This window comes from Pygocentrus nattereri, chromosome 11, assembly GCF_015220715.1.
Source record: "Pygocentrus nattereri isolate fPygNat1 chromosome 11, fPygNat1.pri, whole genome shotgun sequence".
Taxonomy (NCBI): domain Eukaryota; kingdom Metazoa; phylum Chordata; class Actinopteri; order Characiformes; family Serrasalmidae; genus Pygocentrus; species Pygocentrus nattereri.
In genome coordinates, this window is record NC_051221.1 from 38,967,778 (window position 1) to 38,995,483 (window position 27,706).

A 27,706-nucleotide genomic window follows, 5' to 3' on the forward strand; every position below is an offset into this window, starting at 1 on the left:
GTCTTTTCTCAAGTTGAGGTAACTCCTCTAAATGGTCAGGACACACCACCAGGCACAAAGTGCAGCACTCCTGATTTAACTTAATAAAGTCCAGTACTGGATGATAACTACAATAGACCCCTTGAATGGCCAGGGTCCGCCAGCAGGCCCAAAGTTTTATCACACACTTCTATAACCTAAGAATAGATCAGCCAGTTTGCACTGAAGTCCCTGTAGTTACTGAATAATTTAGTAAGCCTTAGTATTCAATAAGCCTGAGATTTTAAGAGATTAACTTAGGAAGAGCAGTGTAAACAGTTACCTTATAATTTTAAGTTGAGATGACTCTTTTTTACACTATACTGTTCATCTGATGGTGACAGTTTTCAGACAGTGGTCTACCATGTCCTGCTAGGGGTCCCATTTTCTCCAGTTTTTTTCACGTATTTCTGTTTCTTATGTTCCCCTTCCTTATGCAAGTGGATTATCTATTTCTATGACCAATGCACAACACTGTAATGTGAGTCAAGATTCACTGGACGTTTCCCTGATGGTATCTGTGCTTTGTGTACAGCTGGAGCTGGTCAGACACATGCTGGAGTCTGTGTGGTTGAAGCTGAAGTTGGGCCCCACTGTGCTCTGCCTGTGAGTGTTGTCCTCGTGTGAAAGTGCTAATGCACGAATGCTTAAATTGATTCCAGTTGTGGTGCATGAACTGTCACCTTTGTGTTGCATGTGCTCTAGTAAACAGCAGGGCAGCTCGGAGGACTGGGCGATGTTTCATGTGATGTGTCGGATTCTGGAAGCCACTGAAGGACTCTGTCTGCCGCTCCCTCCAGGTGAGAGGAGGTCCAGCCTAATCCCCTCTAGATCTTTCTCTGTTTACTTATCAACAGCTCTACAATCTCTGCTGTTTGTAGGAATTGTAGGAAATGTTTTAAATGACTGCAAATTGTTTAAGATTTTTTTGTGAATTTCTCATGTGAATCCTGTGTGTTATCTGTCTGTCTGTCTGTCTGAAGGAAGATTATTTTATCTACTTTGGTTTTACTGAATGACTTCTTATCATTTGGACGCTTGCAGGTTATTCTACACTTCTGACTGTGCTGGGTGTGCGCTGTCTACCTCGCCACACATTCCTGCAGTATGTGGATCATGGCTTTCTAAAACTCACTGAGCCCTTCGTCTCACGCCTTATGACAGGTATTCCCATACTACTCTATAAAAAACAAAACAAAAAGGTGTTTAAATTTAAAATAGTAAGTAACTGGGCTGCCATACAATGTTGAGCTCATACAGCTTCGGATACTAAGTCAGGGGTATTTAATTAAAATTCAGTAAAGTCCAGTTAAAGAAAATTTCCTCAAGGTCAAAAGTCGAGAATATCATAATGTCTAACTTGCATTATGATTTAGTGCCATATACTGTTTACTGAAGTAGCTTAGTAGTTATATCAACATCTTACACAGTCAGCAACAGAATGTCAAATCAAATAAAGTACAATTCAGTGATATTTCAACTATATTTATTGTCAGTCTTCTCTTTTTAGAGCACACTGTGTGAAATAACTTCCCTCTGACTCACTTTCTTCTCCGACTGCTTGGCTCTCGCCTCGTCCCTCCCCTGTGTGTGTGTGTCACTCATTCAACTCACAGTGCTTATAGGAATGCACAGATCTAATTGGCTGAGTAGTGTCACGTGTGATATTTACAACACATGCGATTGGTCTGAGTTTCCTGGGCCTCTAAAGCAAAGCTATTGCCAATTGAAATAATAAAACCCTGTCTAAATTCTTTAATTCTCCATAATTTATAGGTTATAGGTCCAGGTCAGTCTGGACTTGGACCGCCTATAAGTGACCTCTGTACTAAGTGAACAGAGTGCAACACTTATTGTTAGAGATTCAGTGAACTAATACTGTGGTTGGTTAGTGTAGTGGTTAATACCTCTGCCTTCTACACTGTAGACTGGGGTTCAATCCCCAACTGGGCAAACACCCGACACTACACCAATAAGAGTCCTTGGGCAAGACTCCTAACACCACCTTGGCCTGCCTATGTAAAATGATCCAATTGTAAGTCCCTCTGGATAAGAGCGCCAGCCAAATGCCATAAATGTAAATGCAGTCAAGCCCAGTTTCAGTTTCGAGAACGTAAATGAACTTTCTTGTGCCTTGTCCTGGTCTCAACATCATTTGTCTTGGGGTAAACTGGACATATTGAGTGCAGTGCTTCCAATTGAGTCAATTAACCTTTAAATACAGCAAAAATAGAGTCCTGTCTCTACAGGTTTAAATACAATCTGTTTGCTGCCAGTCGAGGATCTCATTCTTTTCCATGATGGCTTAACTGGGTATTGTTTGTTAGTTAATGTTCATTGGTTCCAAAAGTCATCTGTCAAAAAATGAATATGTTTTAGAGAAAAGAGACTGAAAATAACTTTAATCACCATTTGCCTCCAAAGGTTAAGTTGGAATAAAGCCCTATTTGAGCTGGATTCGTTTTATCAGAGGAAGTAATTTGTGTGAGACTTGTACAGAATAAAGTGTCTGGGTAATTTAGGAAAATTACCCAGACACTTTATTCTGTACAAGTCAGATCTCACACAAATTACTTCCTCTGATAAAACGAATCCAGCTCAAATAGGGCTTTAAAATTAAACGTTTAACATCAGCATCGTGCAAGAGGTTATGTACTTCAAGTTAAAGCAACAAATCTCTTTTACAGTGTACATATGCAAAGAGAGATGTGTCAAATAAAACAATGTATAAAAATATAGAAAAATCTTTCTTAGATCCCTTGAACATCTTTATTAATCAAAACACTCCGCTGCACGGTGCAGTTTGCAATATCAGTGTCACAGTGTGGCAGTAATATTGTGAGGTAATAATTTAATGTGCAGCTCTCGTCTGAAGAGTAGCTTATTTGCTTTTCCAGTGAAGGCAATGACTCAGTGGAGCTCAAAAGCTTTTATGTCACATACAATAGCTGATACTCATGACTAAACCCACCTCATTTAAGGAGTTAAAAATATTCTCTCACTCTGACACTTTAAAGCTTTCTGAACTGTCAGTGTAACTTTAATGGAATACTCAAACACCGAGTCACAGGCAGAGGTGAATAATCGGTTGTAAACAGTAAGAGCTATGGCTCTTAAAAAATGAACTCTCACTTTTCAGCAGGGTTTATTTTAGTGCCAAGGCACATATTTCATCCTCCTCTGTACAATTTCTGGCACAGAGACAAAACCAGCAGCCTATGAAGAAAAACGCTGTAGAATTAGGTGTTGGATTCTAATTAATTCTGACAGAAGATTGTTAAACTAAGAACGAGGTTCTATTAGAACGTACATGCGAAACCACAGTTGGCGGGGTGGTTATTACTACCTCGGTGTGGTGCAGTGGCGGAGGAGCAAGTTCTGTAAGGTGTCTGAATATTATTACTGATGTCAAACAGAAATGTCTGTGCTTTGTATGCGTTTTGTTCTCACTCATTCTCCCTTAACTCTTGTTAACAGATCTAGATAACAGTGATGGCAATGAAGAACTGAAGTTCAGTGTCCTGAAGAGACTTCCTGAGGTAACGTCTGTGCTCGTATCTGACAGCTCCGCTCAAATCAGCGTCTTAATGAATACAGGCCGATTAGAGGAACTCTCATAGCTGTCTTCACTGTTTTTGCAGATGTCAGTTATTTTCATTATGAGTGGGAAATGGGATGTGAGTGTGTGCTAGTGAGCTAAGGCCTTTTTTTCCTGTTTCTAATGCAGCCAAAGGACATACAACAGAGAAATCGCAATTCCCCCACACAGATCAGCCCTGCTGCTTTGTCTGAATACTCTGGAAAGCCGTTCTATTTTAAGTTTGCTTTAGAAATGAGAAATGCCGTCAACGTGCCAGATTTAATAACCACAGTTGTGTAAGTTGTTAGTTTTAGCCAAAGAACAATTCTGAAACAGATCACTTAGTTTGGCCAGCGTCTTAATGTTTGTTTATAACAAAGTGAATTAGCCTGTTTCCATGAGGTCATTTGAACTAACTCAATTTTAAATTTGGTGACTAAAGGTCTGATGGACTGATCACATATGTATGATTTCGGTTTTAGTGTATGGAACAGAGGGTGTGTCAGCTATGGGATCATCCTATCAGCTCAGCCTGCATCTCCAGAGAGTATGTGAGAACTCGGCTAGAGAAATACACCAAGACCAGGGTGAGTCTAGAGGTTCCATCACTAAGAAAACCCGCTTAGTCCCAAACCGATTGCAGCCAACTAAACAGTCTACATAGGGATGATTACAGTATCATATTGAAACTAAAAAAAGGTCCAAAAGAAAGTGACAGTCAGTAAATCTGGAAAACAATCAGATTGCTAGATGGGTGAATGGGAACATATTAGTGTTGTGCACTATGCTGTGACAACCTGGACAGAGTATCTTAAACTAATGACATTATTCCACTGCATATTAAAGCAGCACACTTACACCAGAAAGTGAATGAAATGAAGTGAAATAGGCTTTGTTATTGTTATTGCCACTCAAACCTTGATTATTACACTCTGATTATATACAAACAAAGCAAGGGAATGCAGATGCTTCCAGACAGGTGTACTGCATGATAAAATTAACTGCATAACATGCTCCCATGTTCTGGGGCATGTATACAAATGCTGACCATCACAGTCATACTCATCAAACCATTCAGGGACCCCCTCATGCCCTGTAGGTGGGAGCATTGTCATCCTGGCAGAAAGCATCCCCATCAAGATAGAAATGGATCAACATAAAAAAAGGTGAACAGTCTGAATGACCACTGATTTGCAGTGACTCCACCTTCTAAGAGGACAATTGGACCCAATCCATGCCAGTAAAGTGAGAGTTCCTTGATCATTTAAAAGACAAATGCACATGTGGGAGTTCAGTGGTGTGAAAACTGCCTACAGAGATGTGAAAGAACATGATATGGTCAGATGAATCATCCTTCCCTATATTCTTCACGAGTGGGTGAGAACATGGGCGATATACAAGAGAACAGTCAAGGCCTGAATGCTTGACCCCTACAGTGAGGGGGGGCAGTTCTCTAGTAAAGTTCCAGAAACAGTAAAATCTACACCAAGGCACATTCTGGTGGCTTGTGTTGGCCCAACCTTCACGTTGGTTTTTCCTTTGTCATCTTGTCATTTTATGTAGTACTATATCATTTTCATCTCTAGCAGTGTTACTAGTTCCCTGCAATATTTGTGTCCTCCACAAATTCAAATTTCAAAATCTGATGTGCTTTGCAGGGCTCAGTGCAGTTGGACAGGGATAAGACATGCTTCCGGCCTGAGTTCCTGCCATTAACCTACCTCGCCAGCATGCTCTCCGACATGGAAATGCAAGGTATTTACTGTAAGAGATGCATCTGTGATGAAGAGCAGACTCACCAGCTTGGATATACTGACTTTCTGTATGCGTGTTTTCATTGTATTGCAGCTGCAAACCCCTTTGAAGAACAGGAGAATGTGGATGCCAGGTTTGTGGAAGAAACTGCACTGAAGCAGACTATGATCAAGCTGGGTTTGGAGCACAAGTAACAACAATGCAAACAGGAGGGAAAAGAATGTATGAGGTGGCTACACAAAAATCCCAAAACGTATCTGAAACGGAGACTCGGCGGATATATGACAGGCCGATAATAAATCCCATGTTGAGCAACAGAGACTCAGAGACTGTGTCACATTAAAAACAATGACTAATATCCTGCTGTGTCAATCACAGATGCTCCAGCAGGCTGCCAGTCTCTTCTGTAATGTCCAACTCATTTTACTGGAAGCGCCAGATGCTTCACCTGGCACCCAAATGTAAACACACACAAACGCCTGCTAGTTTTGATTGGGAAATGCGGGGAAAAATCTACATTACAGCTTCTCCACCATCTTTAACACAGTTAACTTTTACATAACTGATTTTCAAAAGGGATTTTCTATACGATGTCAGTGTTTACATAACTGTTAATGACAAAAACTAAAAATATGTGAGCTTGGTTTCTGTCTGTTGTCAATGAGTCCTCTCTCTTTATTGCCCATTTCCTGTAATAGAAGAGGATTACTATACAATGCCATGCCACTGTTTACACTGCTACTTAATTATTGACTAAGCTGAATGAGGGATTGTTGTAACCCATGACTGTGCCCTGTGCTCTGTGCTCAGTGCCCAGTCCCCCACCCAGCTCTTCTCCCAGTCTTTCATTCAATAGGATTTCCTGTATTCCACCCACTGTCCATCTACTGCTAGAGGCATAATGAAGGGTTTGGTTACTAAACCAGCAAGTGGAAACAGGTGGGCTGTCTGAAGCTTCTGCTGTGTCTGAGTCACTATAAGAGTGTTTGATGGTATATATGTAAACCAGAACAGAAGAAAAGTATTTTTCTATAGTAGCTGTCACATCTGTTGCAGTAATAAGGCAAATCCTAACCAATTCAGACACAGATCAGAACGTTCAGTAAGCTTTTGATTAATTACTCTGTAGTGACTGTAAGCTTGGCTCTGGAGAACACGCAGTATGACTCGAACCCTTCCAGGCCTCCAGCCCTGGCAGGTTTGCAGCATATCTCTGAATTCCCCGCACAAACACTCAAGTTACAGTTAAGGCACAACCAAAACCAGCCTCAGCCAGAAAGCATGAGCTCTCAAATGAAAAACATATGAAATAGTTGTTTATTCCTCTCAGCCAATAAAAACCGTTCTGAGGAAAAATGACAGTTCACTAATGAAAGGGGAAGACATCTTTACTTTTTTCTTTTTTTTACTGTTTCATGTTACGAGGATGTGCTGTGGATATTAGTCCTCTAGATCTCTATAGGTTTGGGCTGAGGCTTGCGGATGTGGCGCATGTTGGTCCCGGGCTCGCTGGGTTTGAAGGGAGCCAGCGCGCCGTATGGCTTGGGTAAAGGTAGGGGGTCTTCACCTGGGATATAAGCATTGGGGCGGGTCTCTGCTGTGGTGTACACTCCATTTGGAAGCAGATTTCTTTCTTCCTCCTCAGCAATCTAAAATGAAATGGGAAACGTACTAGACGTCATCAGCACTCTCAACTCTCACTCTTTGTAAATTATACAATTTTTGAGATCCTTGAGATCCTACGGTCCTTGCTTATCCTGCCAAAATGTCTTAGCACTGTAAAGTAATGGCAAGTGGGCACTAAGGTCTGCTCAGAGAACCAACAGGCATGCATGATAGCAGAGACCAGTGGTTCCCAAACTAGTCCTCAGGGGCCCCCAGACAATCCATGCTCTTGCTCAATCCCTGTGTTGGAAGTTGGGTTTAAGATAACGTGGACCATCTGGGGGTCCTTGTGGACTGATTTGAGAACCACTGTTACAGACAAAGGGTGTTTACATACATTGCACCTTGACTTCTTTTGAAATTTGAGTTTTTATGCTATTTATGAATATTTGAGTATATTTTACAACATTCAGCTTCATGTTCACCAATGTGTCTTACTTTTCATGAAGAGCCGATTATCTCAACAATATGTTTTCTTTTGCAAACTATTGTTAAAAGTACATATTTAAAATCTGTTTGCCAAAATGTGGGTTAAATGAAAAGTTTGAGAACTGACATTACAACAAAAAAGTAAAATGTGGCCTACAGCATTATTTGCAAGATTGCAAATATTATGTGATACTGTTCAAATCTTGTTAGTGTTTAATTTGTAGATTAGTAAAAACTGACATAGAAAACGGCTATTAGAACGAACGTTTTAAAAAGCTAGATGTCCTGTGTATTCAGAATGTGTACTAGATATAGTGTCTGTGTATGTATGAGGATGGTGAGGCTGACCCGGGCTTTCTCCTCTGCATCTGCTTGGTGGCGGTGCTGTTCTCTGAGGCAGCGCTGCCACTCCTGCTCTATGCTGTCTGACGGTGGCAGACCCTGCTCCAACCTCCTCTGGCACGAGTCCAGCTGCAGCTCCCTCTCACGAAGCTCCTGCTGGAGGCACAGCGCCTGAGCCTGCCGCATGGCTAACTCTGACACCACAGCCATCAGCTTCTTAGTGTAGTCCTTAATGCGGCTCTGAAATTCATTCACCTGAGGAGACACGTGCAGCACAGCTCACTGCAGAAAAGACAATACAGACACTACAGTAGCTAGGTAATTAATTTACTCTGTAGTGGCATCTCTCTCTTTCTCTCCCTCAACTCCACATGGGGTGAGATGTGTGATGATTATGACATGCCATTTACACAATGCTAATTGGTGGGGTACCTGTTAGCTATATTAGCCCTGTAGCTCCAGTGCAGTGGAGGAGTTTCTGTGTTCTACACTATTTTCTTAAGCATATTATCAGTACATAAAGGAAACTTGAGGCTGCATTAGGCTTTAAATGCACGGTTTTATTTATATATATATATATATATATATATATATATATATATATATATATATATATATATATATATATATATATATATACACACACATACATACACACACACACTCTAAGTCAACTTGGCTCAACACATCCTTTCAATCATACACTATACAGTACAGACCAAAAGTTTGGACACACCTTCTCATTCAAAGAGTTTTCTTTATTTTCATGACTATGAATATTGTAGATTCACACTGAAGGCATCAAAACTATGAATTAACACATGTGGAATTATATACTTGACAAAAAAGTGTGAAACAACTGAAAGTATGTCTTATCTTCTAGGTTCTTCAAAGTAGCCACCTTTTGCTTTGATTACTGCTTCGCACACTCTTGGCATTCTCTTGATGAGCTTCAAGAGGTAGTCACCTGAAATGGTTTTCACTTCACAGGTGTGCCCTGTCAGGTTTAATAAGTGGGATTTCTTGCCTTATAAATGAGGTTGGGACCATCAGTTGTGTTGTGCAGAAGTCAGGTGGATACACAGCTGATAGTCCTACTGAATAGACTGTTAGAATTTGTATTATGGCAAGAAAAAAGCAGCTAAGTAAAGAAAAACGAGTGGCCATCATTACTTTAAGAAATGAAGGTCAGTCAGTCCGAAAAATTGAGAAAACTTTGAAAGTATCCCCAAGTGCAGTCGCAAAAACCATCAAGCGCTACAAAGAAACTGGCTCACATGAGGACCGCCCCAGGAAAGGAAGACCAAGAGTCACCTCTGCTGCGGAGGATAAGTTCATCCGAGTCACCAGCCTCAGAAATCGCAGGTTAACAGCAGCTCAGATTAGAGACCAGGTCAAAGCCACACAGAGTTCTAGCAGCAGACACATCTCTAGAACAACTGTTAAGAGGAGACTGCATGCATCAGGCCTTCATGGTTAAATAGCAGCTAGGAAACCACTGCTAAGGACAGGCAACAAGCAGAAGAGACTTGTTTGGGCTAAAGAACACATGGAATGGACATTAGACCAGTGGAAATCTGTGCTTTGGTCTGATGAGTCCAAATTTGAGATCTTTGGTTCAAACCACCGTGTCTTTGTGCGACGCAGAAAAGGTGAACAGATGGACTCTACATGCCTGGTTCCCACTGTGAAGCATGGAGGAGGAGGTGTGATGGTGTGGGGGTGCTTTGCTGGTGACACTGTTGTGGATTTATTTAAAATTGAAGGCATACTGAACCAGCATGGCTACCACAGCATCTTGCAGCGGAATGCTATTCCATCCGGTTGGCGTTTAGTTGGACCATCATTTATTTTTCAACAGGACAATGACCCCAAACACACCTCCTGGCTGTGTAAGGGCTATTTGACCAAGAAGGAGAGTGATGGGGTGCTGCGCCAGATGACCTGGCCTCCACAGTCACCGGACCTGAACCCAATCGAGATGGTTTGGGGTGAGCTGGACCGCAGAGTGAAGGCAAAAGAGCCAACAAGTGCTAAGCATCTCTGGGAACTCCTTCAAGACTGTTGGAACACCATTTCAGGTGAGTACCGCTTGAAGCTCATCAAAAGAATGCCAAGAGTGTGCGAAGCAGTAATCAAAGCAAAAGGTGGCTACTTTGAAGAACCTAGAAGATAAGACATACTTTCAGTTGTTTCACACTTTTTTGTTAAGTATATAATTCCACGTGTTAATTCATAGTTTTGATGCCTTCAGTGTGAATCTACAATATTCATAGTCATGAAAATAAAGAAAACTCTTTGAATGAGAAGGTGTGTCCAAACTTTTGGTCTGTACTGCATGTCCAAAAGTTTGCAGACACCTGCTCATTTAATAGTAGGGGTGTGACGAGATCTCGTGAGATGTATCTCAGTGATATTTCTCGTCGCGTTAAAAATCTGTCTCACGGGATTTGTGATCCAGCAAGCAGCCAGAATGACGTCGGAAAATACAGGTATTACTATTGAAGATGCCCCCGCCACTTTCAAATCGTTTGTTTGGCAGCATTTTGGGTACCCGGCGGAAATGATAAATGGCAAGAGAGTGACTGATAAGACACGGACCGTATGTATGAAAACAATTGTATTGACATTGTATGAAAACAATGCCATACACGTCATTTTACTTTTCTTAAAATCTCGTCTCGTTCTCGTGAACCCAATATCGTCTCGTCTCGTGAGCTGAGTGTATCGTCACATGCCTATTTAATAGTATTTTATAGTATTTTCCCCCTTTCCTGCAGTAACATCCTCTTCTGAGAAGAGATGCTGAAACATTGCTGTGAGGATTTTAGCATTCAGCCACAAGGGCATTAGACAGGTCAGGTACTGATGTTAGATGGTTAGTTCTGGATTTCAATTGCTGCTCCGACTCTTCCCAGAGGTACTAGACGGAGCTCCACCTCTCCAAAGAACACAGTTACAGTGCTTGACGTTGTCAGTGGGCATAGTGATCTTAAGTTCATGTGCAGGTGCTCCACAGCGCATCGTTCTATTGCCATTGCTGTTCTGTGGGGATCGTGATTAAACAATTCTATCATAAAAAGCTTAAAGTACATAAATTCATTGACTAAAATGGTACTTTTGGATATTTAGTGTACTTTTAATACAACACTCAGTGCTTAGAGATAATGTGACATTCTGCTGAAGGGATAGTGAGGGAATGAGAGCAGCATGTGTGTCTGTGATATGCTTTGTTAATGTTAGGTTCAGTGGGAGATCAGTCTACAAACATCTAGCACAGATAGTAGGGTTGCCGACATCCTTTCCCAAAAGATAGATTGCTGTGAAGATTCTGAGTGTCAGTGTGAGCCTTTGTGTGTCTCTGCTTACCCTCTTGGCCAGTTTTAGTGTGTCCTCTTTACCATTCTCTGCCTTGGCACGGATGTTTTGGGACAATCGTGTCACCTGTTCATAAACTAGCTCTTTTTCCAACAGCTGAGCCTCTCTCTCTGCTAGACGCTCTTCCAGCTACACACAATGAAAAGCACAATGAAATGGCTATGCAAATTCCATCGTAGTACAACAGTGAAGTTTAACTGCATCCTACCTGTTCTATCTTCTTGATGAGTTCTACAGGAGACGGGTCTTCACCACTCAGCTTACGTGATCGCTTCTCTGTAGCTTGGTCCTCGAGACTCTTCTCCAGAAACAACAGGCGGTCCTTACACTCGGACAGCTGTCACAAACACACACCATGAACTCTAATCAGACATGAAAACTCATGAGCAGTGAAAAAAGTGGCAAGTTTAGAAACTAATCCACGGTGAAACTCATCCTAGGAGGACATTTCTGAGACAAAAATACAGAAGAAAATGCTGAGGAATTTTTAAGTTCACTGAGTTCAACAATTATGCAAAAAAAAAAAAAAAGTTGGGATGCTGTGCAAAATGTAAATAAAAACAAAATGCAACAATGTGCAAATCATTTAAACCCTATATTTCATTGAAAATTGTACAAAGACATCATATCAAATGTTGAAACTGAAAAATTTGATTGTTTTGTGAAAAATATTTACCCATTTTGAATCTGATGCCAACAGCATTCCAAAATTTGGGACAGGGGCGACAATAGGCTGCCAAAATTGTGTAATGCTTTAAAAAAAAAGGAAAAAAAAAAAGAAATACTTGGTGGTTTATTGGCAACAGGTCAGTAACATCACTGGGTATAAAAAAAAACACCAGAGAGAGGTACATCATATCATTAAAAGATTCAGAGAATCTGGAGAAATCTCTGTATGCAAGGGACAAGGCCAAAAAACAGTATTTGCTGGCCGTGATCTTTTGGCCCTCAGATGGCACTGCATTATAAACAGACATGATTCTGTAGTGGAAGTAACTGTATGGATCCGCATTTTAATTTCTTTTTGGAAATCATGGACACTGTGTCCTCTAGGCCATCAGTGCACACTTCAAAAGCCAGTATTCATGATGGTTTAGGGGGGCATTAGTGACATGCACATCTGTGAAGGCTCCATTAATGCTGAATGATATACATGTTTTGGCCACATATGCTGCCATCCAGACTTCTTTTTCAGGGAAGGCCTTGGTTATTTCAGCAAGACGATGTTAAACCACATTCTGCATGCATCACAACAGCATGGCTCCATGGTAAAAAACCTTTGTGCTAAACTGGCCTTCTTGCAGTCCAGACCTGTCACCACTGATAACATTTGGTGCATTATGAAATGAAAAATACAACAAAGGAGACCCCAAACTGTTGAGCAGCTGAAATCCTACATCAAACAAGAATGGGAAACATTTCACTTTCAGAAGAGCAGCTGGTCAGTTCCCAAACACAGAGTGTTGTTAAAAGAAGAGGTGATGAAGCACAATAGTAAACAGGCCCCCGTCCCAACTTTTTGTAATGTGTTGCTGGCATCAAATTCAAAATGGGTGTATAATTTTCAAAATAACAATACAATTTCAGTTTCAATATATGTGGTATTTGTACTATTTTCAATAACATATAGGGTTTAAATGAATTGCATATCATTGCGTTTTGTTTTTATCTACATTTCGCACAATGTCCCAACTTTTTAGGAAATGGAGCTGTTTACTGTTTGAGGTGTTTTGACTTGTTGAAAATCTGTTGTGCACCAGACCAAAAGGTCAATATATGTATGAAATTTCAAATATGCATAAATATTTTTCCACACCTCCAAAGTTCAGTCTTCGAAGTTGGTTGCATTTTTTTGCTTCTCACCATCCAACTAATTCAAACACAGCAAGCAAGAGCGGAGTTTGACTGATGAAAGCGTCGAGCCCTGTTTGTCTGACGGGGACAGTTTTAGTGACCTACCAAATCTTGAACACATTTGCAGCGAAGATTTTTAATTAAAGTCTGACTCTAGGAATCCTGCTGTAGAAGAAGACACCCTTGAGATAGTTGGCTCCTCTCTGAATGAGCAGTGATACTGATTTATAGCTGATCAAAGCTGTGTCACTTAACGAGATACAGACGCATGCCCATACACTGCTGCTCCATCTACATCACAATACAGAAAACATCAGACACCAACAAGTATGTGTTTGTCACAGAGGGATTTTGCATCTTGCAGACACCAACGCTGGAAACATTTTTCTGGGAAAAATAACACATTTATGCATAAATTAAGTATCCTGAGACAGATTTCCCTCATGCACCTCTTACATGAAACACAAAGAGCAATGGCAGTGAGTGAGCTGGACTCGAAGCTGTTTTTAAAAGGAATGCTGGCACTATCCAGCTCTTACAGAGAGATGTTCAGAAAACATTACAGCCTTTTTAAATGGAAAGTTCTCTAACATCTCTATATGGCAGAGAAATATGATCTCTGCTGTAATGATTCCAATGGGAAAAAACATGAACATACCCTGCAGCTCCAACTATGTCACAACACAGAAAACATACGGCGCCAACAAGTGTGTGTGTGGGAGATATTTTGCATCCTTTTGTCTGGCATCACTGCAGTCAAAGGCACAAACAAATCTGCACCAATCTTGCAAGGAAGAGTTGTGTTTTACACTAAAGGCCCTATACAGAAGACTCTGAAGCTACTACAAAAACGGCTTACTGCTGCGTTCCAGCTCAAAAGGGCGTGACGAGAAAAACACTGAGAACTGGCTCGCTCATGCAACTCTGACCTCACGATAACATTGAGAACATTCAACAAACAATTCAGAAAAGAATTAGAGCAGAAAACTCTCAGCAATAAGTGATACAGGTCTACTAAACCTCCCAAACTAAACTCCCAAATGGACCTGAAGTCAGAAAATTCTAGCAAAAAGAGCTTTGTGTGTCAGGTGGGGTGTTTTTTTAAATGTGTGCTGGGCAGTCAGAAATTCTACAGCATCTTCAGGAAGTAGTGACTGTCTGCGGTCTGTGAATCAAGGCAGACTGGAGATCTCCCTAATGTCTCTCACACCTTCATTAAAACAGGAATACATGTGGAAGTCTTCAGTGAGCCGATGCCCTGAAAGACATCTACACCATAAATAAACCTCAGGGTGCAAATGTCAGTAACAGGGAAGGATCGTTTCACTCTCAATGGATGGAAAATGTAGAATTAAATTCTGGACATCTGTCCTACCGGAACCTTTAGCAGTCACTCTAAAAGACTCGATAGTTTCCATCCAAAAGTCAGTGCAGGCTATGGAAATGGAAATTTTAGGAATGTCAACAAAACTTGTTTGTTGATACCTGAAAAGTTGAAGAAAAAAAAAAAACTTTTCTCTGGGGAAAATAACACATTTACACACAAAGTTAGTGTTCATGAGACAGATTTCCCTCATGTGCGAAGCACAAACACAAGCAGCATGGCAGTGAGGTAGAGCTGGACTGAACAACAGAGTTCTCAAAGGAATGCTGGCACTTTTCAGCTCTTACAGAAAGAGATGTTCAGAAAATGCTACAGCCTTTCTAAACAATAGGTGCTCTATCAGCTCTATATGGCAGAGAATTTTGATTTCTTGTGTAATGATTCCAACGAGAAAAAATACTAGAACTAAAAACATAAAATAAAGTTCCTAATGAGTAGGTTATGGAGAAGTCAGGGAAACCAACATTGCAACATAAAGGTGAATTAAAGGTGGAAACATCTCAAACAACTTTTTTTACAAACCAAAACGTGTGTACTTTTTTTAAATTAAAGCAACTGCTTGTTATGTACAAAACGGGTGTATAAGCCTGAACGTGCAGTTTCTAGGTGACAAGTATGTAAAAACATACAACGCCAATTCCAATGAAGTTGGGACGTTGTGTAAAACATAAATAAAAACAGAATACGATGATTTGCAAATCCTTTTCAACAAACATTCAATTGAATGCACTACAACGACAAGATATTTAATGTTCAAATGGATCAATTTTATTGCTTTTTGCAAATATTCACTCATTTTGAATTTGATGCCTGCAACACGTTCCAAAGAAGTTGGGACAGGGGCGTGTTTACCACTGTGTTACATCACCTTTCCTTTTAACACTCAATAAGCGTTTGGAAACTGAGGACACTGATTGTTGAAGCTTTGTAGGTGGAATTCTTTCCCATTTTTGCTTGATGTACAACTTCAGTTGCTCAACAGTCCGGGGTCTCCGTTGTCGTATTTTGCGCCGCACATTTTCAATGGGAGACGGTTTGGACTGCAGGCAGGCCAGTCTGGTACCCGCACTCTTTTACTACGAAGCCACGCTGTTGTAACACGTGCAGAATGTGGCTTGGCATCGTCTTGCTGAAATAAGCAGGACGTCCCTGAAAAAGACGCTGCTTGGATGGCAGCAGATGTTGCTCCAAAACCTGTATGTACCTTTCAGCATTAATGGTGCCTTCACAGATGTGCCAGTTACCCATGCCATGGGCACTAACAGCCCCCCACACCATCAGAGATGCTGGCTTTTGAACTTTGCGCTGAAAACAATCCGGACAGTCCTTTTCCTCTTTGGCACGGAGGACACGACGTCCATGAATTCCAAAAACAGTGTGAAATGTGGACGCGTCAGACCACAGGACACTTTTCCACTTTGCGTCAGTCCATCTCAGATGAGCTCGGCCCAGAGAAGCCGGCGGCGTTTCTGGGTGGTGTTGATATTTGGCTTTTGTTTTGCATGGCAGAGTTTTAACTTGCACTTGTAGATGGAGCGACGAACTGTGTTCACTGACAGTGGTTTTCTGAAGTGTTCCTGAGCCCATGTGGGAATATCCATTACAGAATGATGTCGGTTTTTAATGCAGTTCCTCCTGAGGGATCGAAGGTCACGGGCATTCAATGTTGGTTTTCTGCCTTGCCGCTTACTTGCAGAGATTTCTCCAGATTCTCTGAATCTTTTGATGATATTATGGACTGTAGATGATGAAATCCCTAAATTCCTTGCAGTTGCACGTTGAGAAACGTTGGTCTTAAACTGTTGGACTATTTGCTCACGCAGTTGTTCACAAAGTGGTGAACCTCGCCCCGTCCTTGCTTGTGAACGACTGAGCCTTTCAGGGATGCTCCCTTTATACCCAATCATGGCACTCACCTGTTTCAAATTAACCTGTTCACCTGTGGAATGTTCCAAACAGGTGTTTTTTTCAAATACAAAATGAGTGAATATTTGCAAAAAACAATAAAGTTTATCCGTTTGAACATTAAATATCTTGTCTTTGTAGTGTATTCAACTGAATACAGGTTGAAAAGGATTTGCTAATCATCGTATTCTGTTTTTATTTATGTTTTACACAACATCCCAACTTCATTGGAATTGGGGTTGTAAAATGTGTTTCTCTGCCTTCTACGACACATGCATTTGAAAGAGGACTGTACAAAACAGGATGATCATGCAGAAAATATGTGGAGACATTAAAAGTAATGATGGCTGTTTTTCCATCAAAGTTTATCTACATTTACATTTACAGCGTTTAGCAGACGCTCTTATCCAGAGTGACTTACAAGAAGTGCTTTGTCTATCTAGAGAAAGTATCTTTGCTAGTTACCAGTAGGTTAAAGAGAAAGCCAGTCCTGAGCTCAGATACTGCTAGAAACAAAAGTCCCTGTAGATGCTCAGAGAAAAAGGAGCAAAGTTGAACACAGAACTCTGTGCCGTACAATACAGTAAACTACAATACACATCCGTCCATCCATCCATTTTCTAAGCCGCTTCTCCGTCAGGGTCGCGAGGGGGTGCTGGAGCCTATCCCAGCAGTCTTCGGGCAGAAGGCAGGATACACCCTGGACAGGTCGCCAGTCCATCGCAGAGCAGACAGACACAGACAGTCACTCACACCCAGGGGCAACTTAGCATGTCCAATTGGCCTGACTGCATGTCTTTTGACTGTGGGAGGAAACCGGAGAACCCGGAGGAAACCCACACAGACACGGGGAGAACATGCAAACTCCACACAGAGAGGAGCCTGATCACCTGGCCGGGGAATCGAACCCAGGTCCCCCTTGCTGTGAGGCGACAGCGCTACCCACCACGCCACCGTGCCGCCCACACTACAATACACAGTGCAATGCAATAAAATATATAAGCGCAGCACGATATATTGCAATATCTTTCCTGTAAATCAGGTGTACATTTGCAGCAACGTCCCCAAAGGACATTACAAATTTAATATAACAGCCAGCACACTTCTGGAAAGATTTTGGAGTGTGTTTCCAGAAATTTGTGCCCATTCTGTCAAAAGACTATTTGTGACATCAGTCACTGATGTTGGTTGAGACGGCCTGGCTCACAATCAGCATTTCAATTTATCTCAAAGGTCTTCAGTGGAGTTGAGGTCATGGCTCTGTGCAGGCCACTGGAGTTCCTCCACACTAAAACCATCAAACCATGGCTGTATGAAGCTTGCTTTGTGCACAGGGGCCCAGTCATGCTGGAATAGGAAAGGGTCTTCCCCAAACTTGCTGCCACAAGGTTGGAAGCATGGAACTGTCTGAAATGTCTTTGTATCCTATAGCAAAAAAAAAACCCAGACCATTATCCCTCCTCTGCCAAACTTTACTGTTAGCACTTTACATAGGTAGCTTTCTCCTGGCATCCACAAATCCCAGATTCCCCCAAACATCTGACTGCCAGACTGTGAAGTGTGATTCGTCACTGCAGAGAACATGTTGAAACTGTTTCAGTCCAGTGGTGGTGTGTTCGCACTACACCAGTCAACACTTGGGATTGTACGTAATAATTTTAAGCTTATGTAAAGCTGCTTGACCATGTCATGAAGCTCCTGATGCACAGTTCTTGTATTGATGTTGCTTTTAAAGTCAGTTTGGAACTCTTTAGTGATGACGGGTGATTTTTACACAATATGTGCTTGTGCACTCATCAGCTCCGCTCTCTGAGTTTGCATGTATACCGCTTCATGGCTGAGCTGTTGTTGCTCTTAGAAACTTACACTTTACAACACAAGCACTTACAGCTGAACAGGGAAGATCTAGCAGGGAAAAAAAGTATCTTGTGGCAAAGGAGGCATCTTATGACAGTATGACAAGCTCTTCAGTATGATTCATTCTACTGACAGTCTTTATCTTTGGAGATTGCATGTCTTCATGCTTATGCTTATACCCCTGTACGCTAATATGGGTGAAACACATGAACATAGTAATCAGAAGAGAGTCCACATACTTTGACCATGTAGCATAGATCTGGCTCCGTGTGCATTGCAAAGCCATTATAAATCCATTTGGTTTGCAGCATGTCACTGCGAACAGTAAAAGCATTACCAGGGCGTTGGACTTTTTTCCTAATGCCATCAGCACTCAGCTTAGAGTAAGCAGTAACTTTATCGTGTCATTTAAGTGTTTTGTTTTAGACAGTTTCATACAGGAGATGTTGATGTTAAGCAAGCCTGATGTTTAAACACGGCACAGTATAAAACTAGGAGGGCAGTTCATTTATTACACTTTTCACTCTGTGCATTCTTTCTGCAGCAGTTTGACTATAAATGGTAAGCCTGCTTTAAAATATAGAGACGTAAGCCACCTACAGCAGGAATCAAATGTTTGTAATATTTTCATACAATACATTTGCTCTGGCCTTTATATTTACATTATTTTACATTCTTCACATTATTTGCATTATAGACACTGATAAGAAGATGAATGTTTATGTGAGTGAAAGGCCGAATTGCAGCTCTTCCAGCACAGCATAGGTGTGCATGCCAGCGTACACTGAAAGATAAGTCAAAATAGCAAAACTATGAAGTGTCTTGTCTTTGGTAGTATAGAATGTGTTATTTTCACTCAGAAAATCAAGGAAACATATGTTTAAAAGACAAAAAACAGTACCTGTATCTGCAGTAAGGTGCTCTCCTCCTCCAGAGCTCTTTTGCAGGGCACCTGTTTCTTGCACACATCAATTTGCCTCGTCTCCTCAGTAATGAGCATCCTGAGGGAGCGGATCTCCTCCTCCAGCGCCTGGATCTCCAGAGTTCCTTCACGGATCAAGCTCTCCTGCACGTTCACCTTCTCATAGAAGATGCACATCTCCTCCTCTCTCTCCAATAGCTGTACACCCCTGTCAGACACACAAAATGGACAAAAATGTCAAAAAAACCCACTCCCAAAATATATCAGGATCACTTGTAGTAAATTAGCCAAGAGATGTTTGGTGCTTTTAGCAATTCTTCAGCGACGGGAGTTAAAAGGCTAAAGTACCTAGTAAAAAGAAGCCCCCAACCCCACCGTGCAAAATGGTATGCCTAAATCATCAAACACTTGCCTCACACCACATCAAGTTGCCAATGTCGAATAAACTTGCTTATGTGGCTCTGTATTAGGGACGGGCAACACCATTGCCAATGAAAACCAATGATAAAAACTGGACATTAAACTTATATTTGAAAGCCGTTGTATTAGTATTCAGTAAACTGTCTCTTCAGGGATAGAACTCTAAATGATCTACCATTATAAAACATTCACTGCATCTCATGCAGCTATCTGTGCCAGTCTGGACAGGGAGGAGACAAGCACGGATAGATTGCAGAGGCTTTATTAAAAGAGGCAAATCGAATAGAGCAGTCAAAAACAGCCCAGAGCCGTAACGTTAAACCAATAAACCAAATGCATAACATACCAGAGAGGTAAGACAGTCCATGGTCGAAGCACAGCAGATCAATAAAGGAGGCAAGGCAAAAATACACGGAAAAAACAAGAACAGCGAAAGGGAACACTTTGTAATGAAGGGGATGAACCATAAACAATACTCAGCAAGGAAACAATGGAGGCTATATATATAGAACTATATATATTGAAGAACATAGGTGTAGGTAATCTAAAACTGACTGAAATCTAGTGAGTGTCATGTGATCGGTGATGCTAGAGTCCGGGGCATTGTGGGAATTGGAGTTCATAGGTAGGAGTTCACCGTCAGTGACAGGTGTAGGGAGGACGGGGGCGCCAGAAACGGCAGGCGTGGCAGGGTGAAAGAAAACATAGTTCCTATATTATTATTTGCTTAGATAATTTTAAAACCTTTTTCACCATCAGTTTAATATATATATATATATATATATATATATATATATATATATTCAGTTTACTGCCTAAAGAAAACACATAGCATCAATACTGTCATGTGAGGGTCAATTCTCAAAAAGCAAGGTCCAACTCGGAAGCAACAATATCTGCCGATTCCTGTTCTTTAAAACATACTATTGTCTATTATAAAGGACAAAGATTCATATGAAATTCAGGAAGTTTTACCTATACAAAGTTGATCAAGTCCATTTTATAAATAATAGCATGCCACACAGTATCAGGCACCACATAAGCAAGTCTGGTTTATCCATTAGGCAAGTGTTTGATGAATTCAGCATGCCGTTTATGATAATTGCTAGGGTAATTGCTAGCCAATTTTATACACCAAAGAGAGGAAATCGTGTTTTTTACATTTAGACATATGGAATTCTCTTATATAGAATAGGTGAATGTAGTGTTAGAAGTATTGTTCAAAAACCCTTACTGGCATAATGTGATGTGCTTGCTTGGGCAAGAAATTGAAACCCAGGGTGCTGGTTGGCACAGTGATACGCCTTGATTGTTCACTGAATTATCGCTTTGAAGGTGAATATCTGTTGGTTATCTATAGACTCACCTTTCATTTCGACTCTTGACAGACGCCTCATGGCTCTTGCGCATGTGCAGCAGCTCTTGCTCCTGGCTGTTGATCATGTGGGTGAGCTTGCTGATGTTCAGTCTTTGCTCTTCTCTCTTGCTCCTCATCTCCTGGAGCACCCAGACCATCTTGGAGATGTCGTTCTTGAGGCCATCCCTGATGGCGTGGCTGTGGACGTGTTTCAGACGAGACTTCTGCAGCAGCCTATAAAGATTGTGTTACAGCTTTTAATTAGCACCATTTCCAACTGCCCTTTGATCTGGTTTAGCAGACACCTTTTCAACTAAAAACCAGACTAAACATAAAACTACAAAGGATGCAAACTGTATTTGAATGCGTGACCCCAATATGATCTTCAAACTACTGCCATAGAGGGCTGCCATATGACAATATTTATCATTACTGTTATAAACAATATGCTTTTCTGAGTCTAGTGTGGATACGGTCAGTACCATTTGCATGGTTAACTCAAAATACAGCATAATTAGTCTTGTTTGATTAGATTTAGTGCAGTGCAGAATATAAAAGTTGAATAAAAATGATTGTACCCCAGTTTTTAGATGCACCAGTCCTTGTGAATTGTCTGTTTCATAACATTGTGATATGTACCTCTTTGATATATTTTTTCCATATTGCCCACCCCTACATCGATACATTTTCTGTCTGACCCTGTTTACATAAGTCTAGAAAGAAACGAAATGAATGAGGGCGAGAGAGCACCTGTCTTTATACATTGCATTGGTGCGCAGAATCTCAATCTCATTCTCCAGGATTTTGAACGTCTCCATCATCTCAGCCGTTTGCTTGCTGGCAAACTGGATCAGGTGCACGCACTTGTTCCGCTCACTCTTAATGACGTCGTACAGCTTACCGAACACACTCAGTCTGGGCACATCAAACAAACACGAACCGGTCATCTGTCAGAATAATTAAAAGCAGTCTACACATGTAATTATTAACAATGGCTGCATATTTTAGGATGAATAAAAAAACATGCCCTACAACAGCACTGAGGATGAAGTAAAAAATAGGCCTACTCTATGATGTTCTTTTTCAGCCTTTTCTTTTGGCATGCATAACAAATGTCATCCATTAATAGTCTTCGCCACTTCATTTGCCTTTTCACTTTCTTCTTTTGGCAGTTCCTTGAGAGCAGTTACCTCAACTGAGTCTCCTGGTGCTGTTTCTTGTGTTCCTGAATCTGCAGCTGTTTGCCCCGGATGTCCTGTTTGATACGGTTGCATCTCATCTGCAAAGAGCCCGGTCTCAGTTAGGACATCAGCTAATGTGGTATTCACACTGATGAGAAGTTCCAGAAAGACAAGAATGTAGTAACATATGCTTAGGTGGTGTCTTAGAAATGTGTACGACATCTCCACATTAACGACATACAGACAGATGGATATGGTCATTGTGGTCAATAATCATTTCTGCTTATTTGAAGGTCCCTCAGTTAAACTTTGCATTTCTGTTCTTCAATTACATTAATATTGCTGCCTCATATCTTCAAAATGGCAACTTTACAGGAGAATCAAAAAACCTACTTTACTTTTACTGTAAGTCAGTGGAACCAGACTTTTTTCCAAGTAGTTTTGGGCCGTTTCTTTTGGTCCATTCATCAGGAAATTTACACACAATGTAAAGAGCAACAAGCCTTTTCAAATGATGTCAAAAACTGAAAAATGACAAAATGAAGACACAAGGTTTTCTGCTGACAGCAGTGATATGTTGGTGGAAATGATCACAGCTACAGAAGCAAACAGTTCATCTCTGTAAGAGAGGAAGCAAATCAACATTTACAAGTGTTTCTATGGTGTTTAAGTGTGCTATTTATTATTGTGGAGGTTGTAGATCATTTTTATTAGCATCAAGTAAGTTTCAGTCGTGCTGTACATTTTATTTTGGCATGCCCATCTTTGTAGTGAGATGCTCACCCCTCCCCTTTCGCCCCACATTGCTCACTAGCAGCTCAACACAGAGTCACAACATTTCACACACATACAGCCAACAGGGCCCCAGACAATCTGGTAAGAGATGTAAGAGAATGTAAAAACATTGTAAACCTGTAAAAAGAGGCTATTGGAGCTTGCTGACAGTTTTGCATAATTAGCAAGTATAAGTGTTCATATCACTGCCGTTGTAACAAAACCTACGTTTTGTCGTTTTTTCAGTTTTTGGCAAATGCCTGTTGCCCTTTACATTGTGTGTAAATTTCATGATGAACAGAACCAAAGAAATGGCTCAGAATGACTTGGAAAAAAAGTTCCATTGACTTACATTTGAAATAAAGTATGTTTTTCCCTTCTAATGTAAAGTTACCATTTTGGAGATACGAGGTTTTGTTCCGACAGCAGTGATATGCAGAGGTTATAGTAAAACACTCTACCTGAGCTTTGAGCAACTCTCGGCTCTTCTGATTTCTCTCGTCTGCTTTAATGAGGGTGAGGGTGGTGAGGTGGTGTAACTCTTCTCGACGGCGAATGGACTCCCTTATTAGAGCTTGTTTCTGCTCTACACACTGCTCCACCGCCTGAACCTCATCATTCATGACTGATTGCTGTTCTCATACACAGACACACACAAACAACTAAACACTTATAAAATATATCTTTTTATCTGCTTAAACGGCCTATATGTTTCTGTGAACCAAATGTATACCTCATGAGCTAGGGTCAGTTTCAACTTGTCCACTTCACTTTGCAGATCCTTAATTTTCTGTTGCAAGTCATCATTCTTAGGCATTATATCCCTCTGGAAAAAAAAAGCATTTTGGTATGATCATATATTTAGAAACAAACTGCAGTACAAATTGAACGTAATCACGTTTTACACTATTGAAATTCTAATACATAAGTAGACACAATTTCACAAATATGTAATAACTGTATTAGGTTGTAGTGGTGTAGGTGTCATTTATTTAGATCTCATAAATACTAAAATGTTAAGTTTGGAAAATAAATCCAAATAAACATATATATTTACGGTATTTGGCTGACGCTCTTATCCAGAGCGACTTACAATTGGATCATTTTACACAAGTAGGCCAAGGCGGTGTTAGGAGTCTTGCCCAAGGACTCCTATTGGTATAGTGTAGGGTGTTTGCCCAGGTGGGGATTGAACCCCAGTCTACAGTGTAGAAGGCAGAGGTGTTAACCACTACACTATACCACTATACCAATATATATATATATAAGAGTAAAAGAACATCTACATTGCAAAACAAAACTTCATTTTATCTATATAGGAATCGAATTGGTTATTTTCAGTGTTCCTGGACATTTAGTTGTACAAGCTACAAGCTTTTTGTCCTCATTAAACAGAAAACAGATGAACACATCTGCTCAGAGGTGAATCTCATGCATTGGCTGTGTTGGTACGTGTCACAAGCATCACTAAAGCTTCTCTCTACAATCTCATCAGGATAGTGATATTTACATGACCCACTTCACACTATGTGTTAAAGGTTATAAAATATGCAACTGTGTTAAGTACTTTAATTTATGAATAAAGTTGTGAAGTAACTAAAGTTTAGGAGGTCAATTATACCTGACGCTCCTACTGCCACCATCTAACTTCATATGAAGTTTCATTTCTACCTTCCGTTTCCTATGACAAAGTTTTCAAACACCTCTGCATCTCATCCGTTCTCTCGGTTCTACCTCTAGTTTTACAGCATAAAGCAGAAGCTGCCCAGAACTCCAGCCCAAGTTCCTTCCAAGTCAATTAATTTGACCTTTTAAGGCCTTGATGTGCACTACAGTCAAGCACAATGAACATATCAAACAAATTGCATGCAGAAGAATGCTGAACAGTGGAATATGATTGCGTAGTTTTCAGGCACCAGGAATCAAGATCAATGAAAAACAAGTAACTAGAAACACAAAATTAAACTTCCTGTTTTGTAACTAAAGGCGTGTGTTTGTCACGAACATCACTCTCACTTCCCTTTAATTTCTTTCAAACTTTTGCAGTTGCTGAAAACCCTATAGATGATTAAGATATTTGAGCTGCTGAGTTGGCCTTAATTCTGTAAGCACTGTCATTTGACACAATATTAGTGATTTGATACTGAAACCCTGAATATGGGCAGATACCAATACTGAAATCTTGCGTGTCTGCCTATATTGATATATAAACCTTTAGTATCAGCCTATACTGTTATTGATATTGAGTGTCGGCCTGTACCGACATCAATTTTGAAAGTCTGGGCCTCATTCACCAATATCTTCCTAAGTTTCTTCTTAATTTGTTCTTGAGAAAGGAGCTAAGAAAATGTCTGTTGATGTTCTTAAACTGCAAAATCGTTCGCACCTTTATGATCTTGAGTGTGTGGAGATTCTTCTTACCTAAGAACAAATCCTAATTAAGAAAACATTGGTGAATGTCAGAATCTTCAAAAAATACAGCATAAGTCAGTTTTTTTTTTTTTTTCAAAAACTTTTTATTAGGAGAAAGTGAAAGTAAGCCCAATACAACATCACGTTTATATGCAGAATACCTTCACAACTTTCCCCATTTTTCCACCACACATCGACCAGGTTTTATAATAGAACACACACAAAAACAAAAATGTACCCCCCCCCCAAATGTCCCATCCCAGCTCACCACACCCAACACGCACAATGCGAATAGCAATAGCTACAGAAAGGCCATGACACTTGTATGGAAGCACACATTTAACCAGGTAATACTTTTAGGTTGGAAAAATACGATATAAAGGGCTGCCATTTCTGGAAAAGTTTATCTGTACACCCTCTTTGTGTGTACCTTATTTTCTCTAATTTTAAAAAAGCATGACATCCCTCAGCCAGCAAGAAATAGAAGGGGACAAAGAAAAAACATGTGGCTAAGGTCACAGGGGGAACCATAGCATTTATCACACACATCTTTCACTTCTGGATACAATTTAGAAAGCCTAGATTTAGAGAAGTGTGCCCTGTATAAAACCTTAAACTGAATGAATCCAAGTCATGCACAAGAGGTAGTAGAGCATATACCATCCACGGCCTGTTCCCAAATGCCTTCTTCCATTTGAATTCCTAGTTCCTCCTCCCATTTACCCTTCAATTTTAGATCAGAGTGATCACTAATAGACATAATGAGATTATGCAATTTCGAGATAACTCCTCTATGATGAGGAACCATTGAAAGCATGGTTTCCCAACACTGTACTAGAGGTAATGAAGGAAAACTAGGAAGACATTTAGCCACAAAATTGCGAACTTGAAAATAGCGGAATAGGTGAGTGCCAGGAAGGCCATGTCGGGAGGACAAATTAGCAAAACTGTCAATTTGACAGTTGATTATTATGTAAAGGACTCAGAGAGGAAGCCGAATTAAATTTAAAATGTTGCCTGAATTGAAATTTTTAGTGTATTAAGAACCACCTGATTATCTGTGTACAGAGAAGGCTTTGTGGGCAAAGAGGAATAAAGTAGAGCAGATAGAGAAGAACCTTTACACGATGAACTTTCTATTTTACACCAAGAGGATCCAGGAGACACTAGCCAGTAACAAACCTTATGAATATGAACAGACCAATAATAAACTTGAAAATTAGGTAATGCAAGTCCTCCGCTAAGTCTACTTCTCTGCAGCATAATTTAACGGAGCCTAGGTGGTTTCCCTCCCCAAGTAAAGGAACAAATAATCTGATCTAATGAATCAAAGAAATGTTTTGGTAAAAAGAGAGGAATTGACTGGAATAAAAACAGAAATTTTGGCAAAATGTTAATTTTAATAACATTAATCCTACCAATTAATGACAGGGGAAGGTTACCCCATCTTTGAATATCAGACGTAACCCTCAAAATAAGAGGAGTAAAATTAGCAGCTGCAAGACCCGATAATGAACGAGTCACATTGATACCTAGATATTTAAACCCAGAATGACTTAATTTAAAAGGCAAATCCAATTGTTGAAGATGACAGGCTGCAACATTAATAGGAAAACACTCACTTTTCGCCAAATTTAATTTATAACCTGAGAAAGTGCCAAAATTCTCCAGAATACTTAAAACAGGAGGGACAGAAGATGTAGGATTAGTTAGATACAGTAACAAGTCAGCATAAGTCAGTTTAAACAATAAAATGAATCTTAAGAACAGTTGGTGAACAAGGCCCACCGAGTACTGGCCTACTCCGATGCCGATTTCAAAACCTTCGGTATAATCTTATGACAATACCGATACTTAAACCTTCAGTGTAGACCTACACAGATACCTTAACAAACCTTAAGTATCAGTCAACACCAATTATAATAACAAAATCTCTGACATTCTCTAATATATGCTGATATTGATGTGTTTAAAAAAAAGGAAAAAAACTATGCTGGACTAAGACTTAGACTTAGATAGACATTCTCACTCAAATTTACACCGTGACAAAAAAAGACAAAAAAAGTAATGTAATGCAAAGTGTAGTGCATACGTAAACATATGTATATCAACAGATAAATACATTTTAAATGTATATATACAAGAGAGTGTATTGCACCCAGGAATTGGAGCAGCATTTTAATTAGTGTTCAGCAGTCTTATGGCATGTGGAAAAACGCTGTTTTTTAACCTGGCTGTTCTGCTTCAAAGACTTCGGAACCTCCTTCCAGAGGCCAGCAGCGAGAACAGTCCATGGTAGGGGTGGAAGGGGTCTCTGTTTATGTTCTGAGCTCTGGTCAGACAGCGACTTGTCGCAGTGCCCTGTATAGAAAGAAGTGAAGTCCCAATAATTCTCTCTGCTGTCCGTACCACCCTCTACAGGGACTTCCAGTCAGAGGCACAGCAGGCTCCTGCCCAGACAGAGATGCAACTG

The 27,706-nt window shown here is 40.5% G+C and overlaps 2 protein-coding genes and 1 long non-coding RNA gene across 4 annotated transcripts in view; 2 read left to right on the forward strand and 1 right to left on the reverse strand.

Annotated features, from left to right (window-relative positions):
* The window catches only part of LOC108432537 (gamma-secretase activating protein), a 32,353-nt gene extending 26,352 nt beyond the window's left edge, over window positions 1–6,001 (forward strand). For both annotated transcript variants that reach the window (XM_017706425.2, XM_017706427.2), the window contains 7 exons: window positions 554–624; window positions 724–818; window positions 1,063–1,182; window positions 3,496–3,557; window positions 4,081–4,185; window positions 5,257–5,353; window positions 5,447–6,001. In XM_017706425.2, the coding sequence (XP_017561914.1) occupies window positions 554–624; window positions 724–818; window positions 1,063–1,182; window positions 3,496–3,557; window positions 4,081–4,185; window positions 5,257–5,353; window positions 5,447–5,547 (651 nt within the window). In that variant the 3' untranslated portion in view covers window positions 5,548–6,001. The remainder of the gene's footprint in view (window positions 1–553; window positions 625–723; window positions 819–1,062; window positions 1,183–3,495; window positions 3,558–4,080; window positions 4,186–5,256; window positions 5,354–5,446) is intronic.
* A 722-nt stretch (window positions 6,002–6,723) lies between these two features.
* Window positions 6,724–27,706, reverse strand: part of ccdc146 (coiled-coil domain containing 146) — a 53,718-nt gene continuing 32,735 nt past the window's right edge. The window contains exons 10-19 of the mRNA XM_017706424.2: window positions 23,555–23,647; window positions 23,283–23,453; window positions 22,057–22,145; window positions 21,617–21,781; window positions 20,876–21,100; window positions 19,069–19,297; window positions 11,376–11,504; window positions 11,159–11,296; window positions 7,796–8,044; window positions 6,724–7,002 (exon numbers count right to left, since the gene is read on the reverse strand). Coding sequence (XP_017561913.1) covers window positions 6,802–7,002; window positions 7,796–8,044; window positions 11,159–11,296; window positions 11,376–11,504; window positions 19,069–19,297; window positions 20,876–21,100; window positions 21,617–21,781; window positions 22,057–22,145; window positions 23,283–23,453; window positions 23,555–23,647 — 1,689 coding nt within the window. The 3' untranslated portion in view covers window positions 6,724–6,801. The remainder of the gene's footprint in view (window positions 7,003–7,795; window positions 8,045–11,158; window positions 11,297–11,375; window positions 11,505–19,068; window positions 19,298–20,875; window positions 21,101–21,616; window positions 21,782–22,056; window positions 22,146–23,282; window positions 23,454–23,554; window positions 23,648–27,706) is intronic.
* Window positions 9,504–27,706, forward strand: part of LOC119264255 — a 41,272-nt gene continuing 23,069 nt past the window's right edge. Inside the window, exon 1 of the long non-coding RNA XR_005130912.1 lies at window positions 9,504–9,870. This is a non-coding gene — a long non-coding RNA (uncharacterized LOC119264255). The remainder of the gene's footprint in view (window positions 9,871–27,706) is intronic.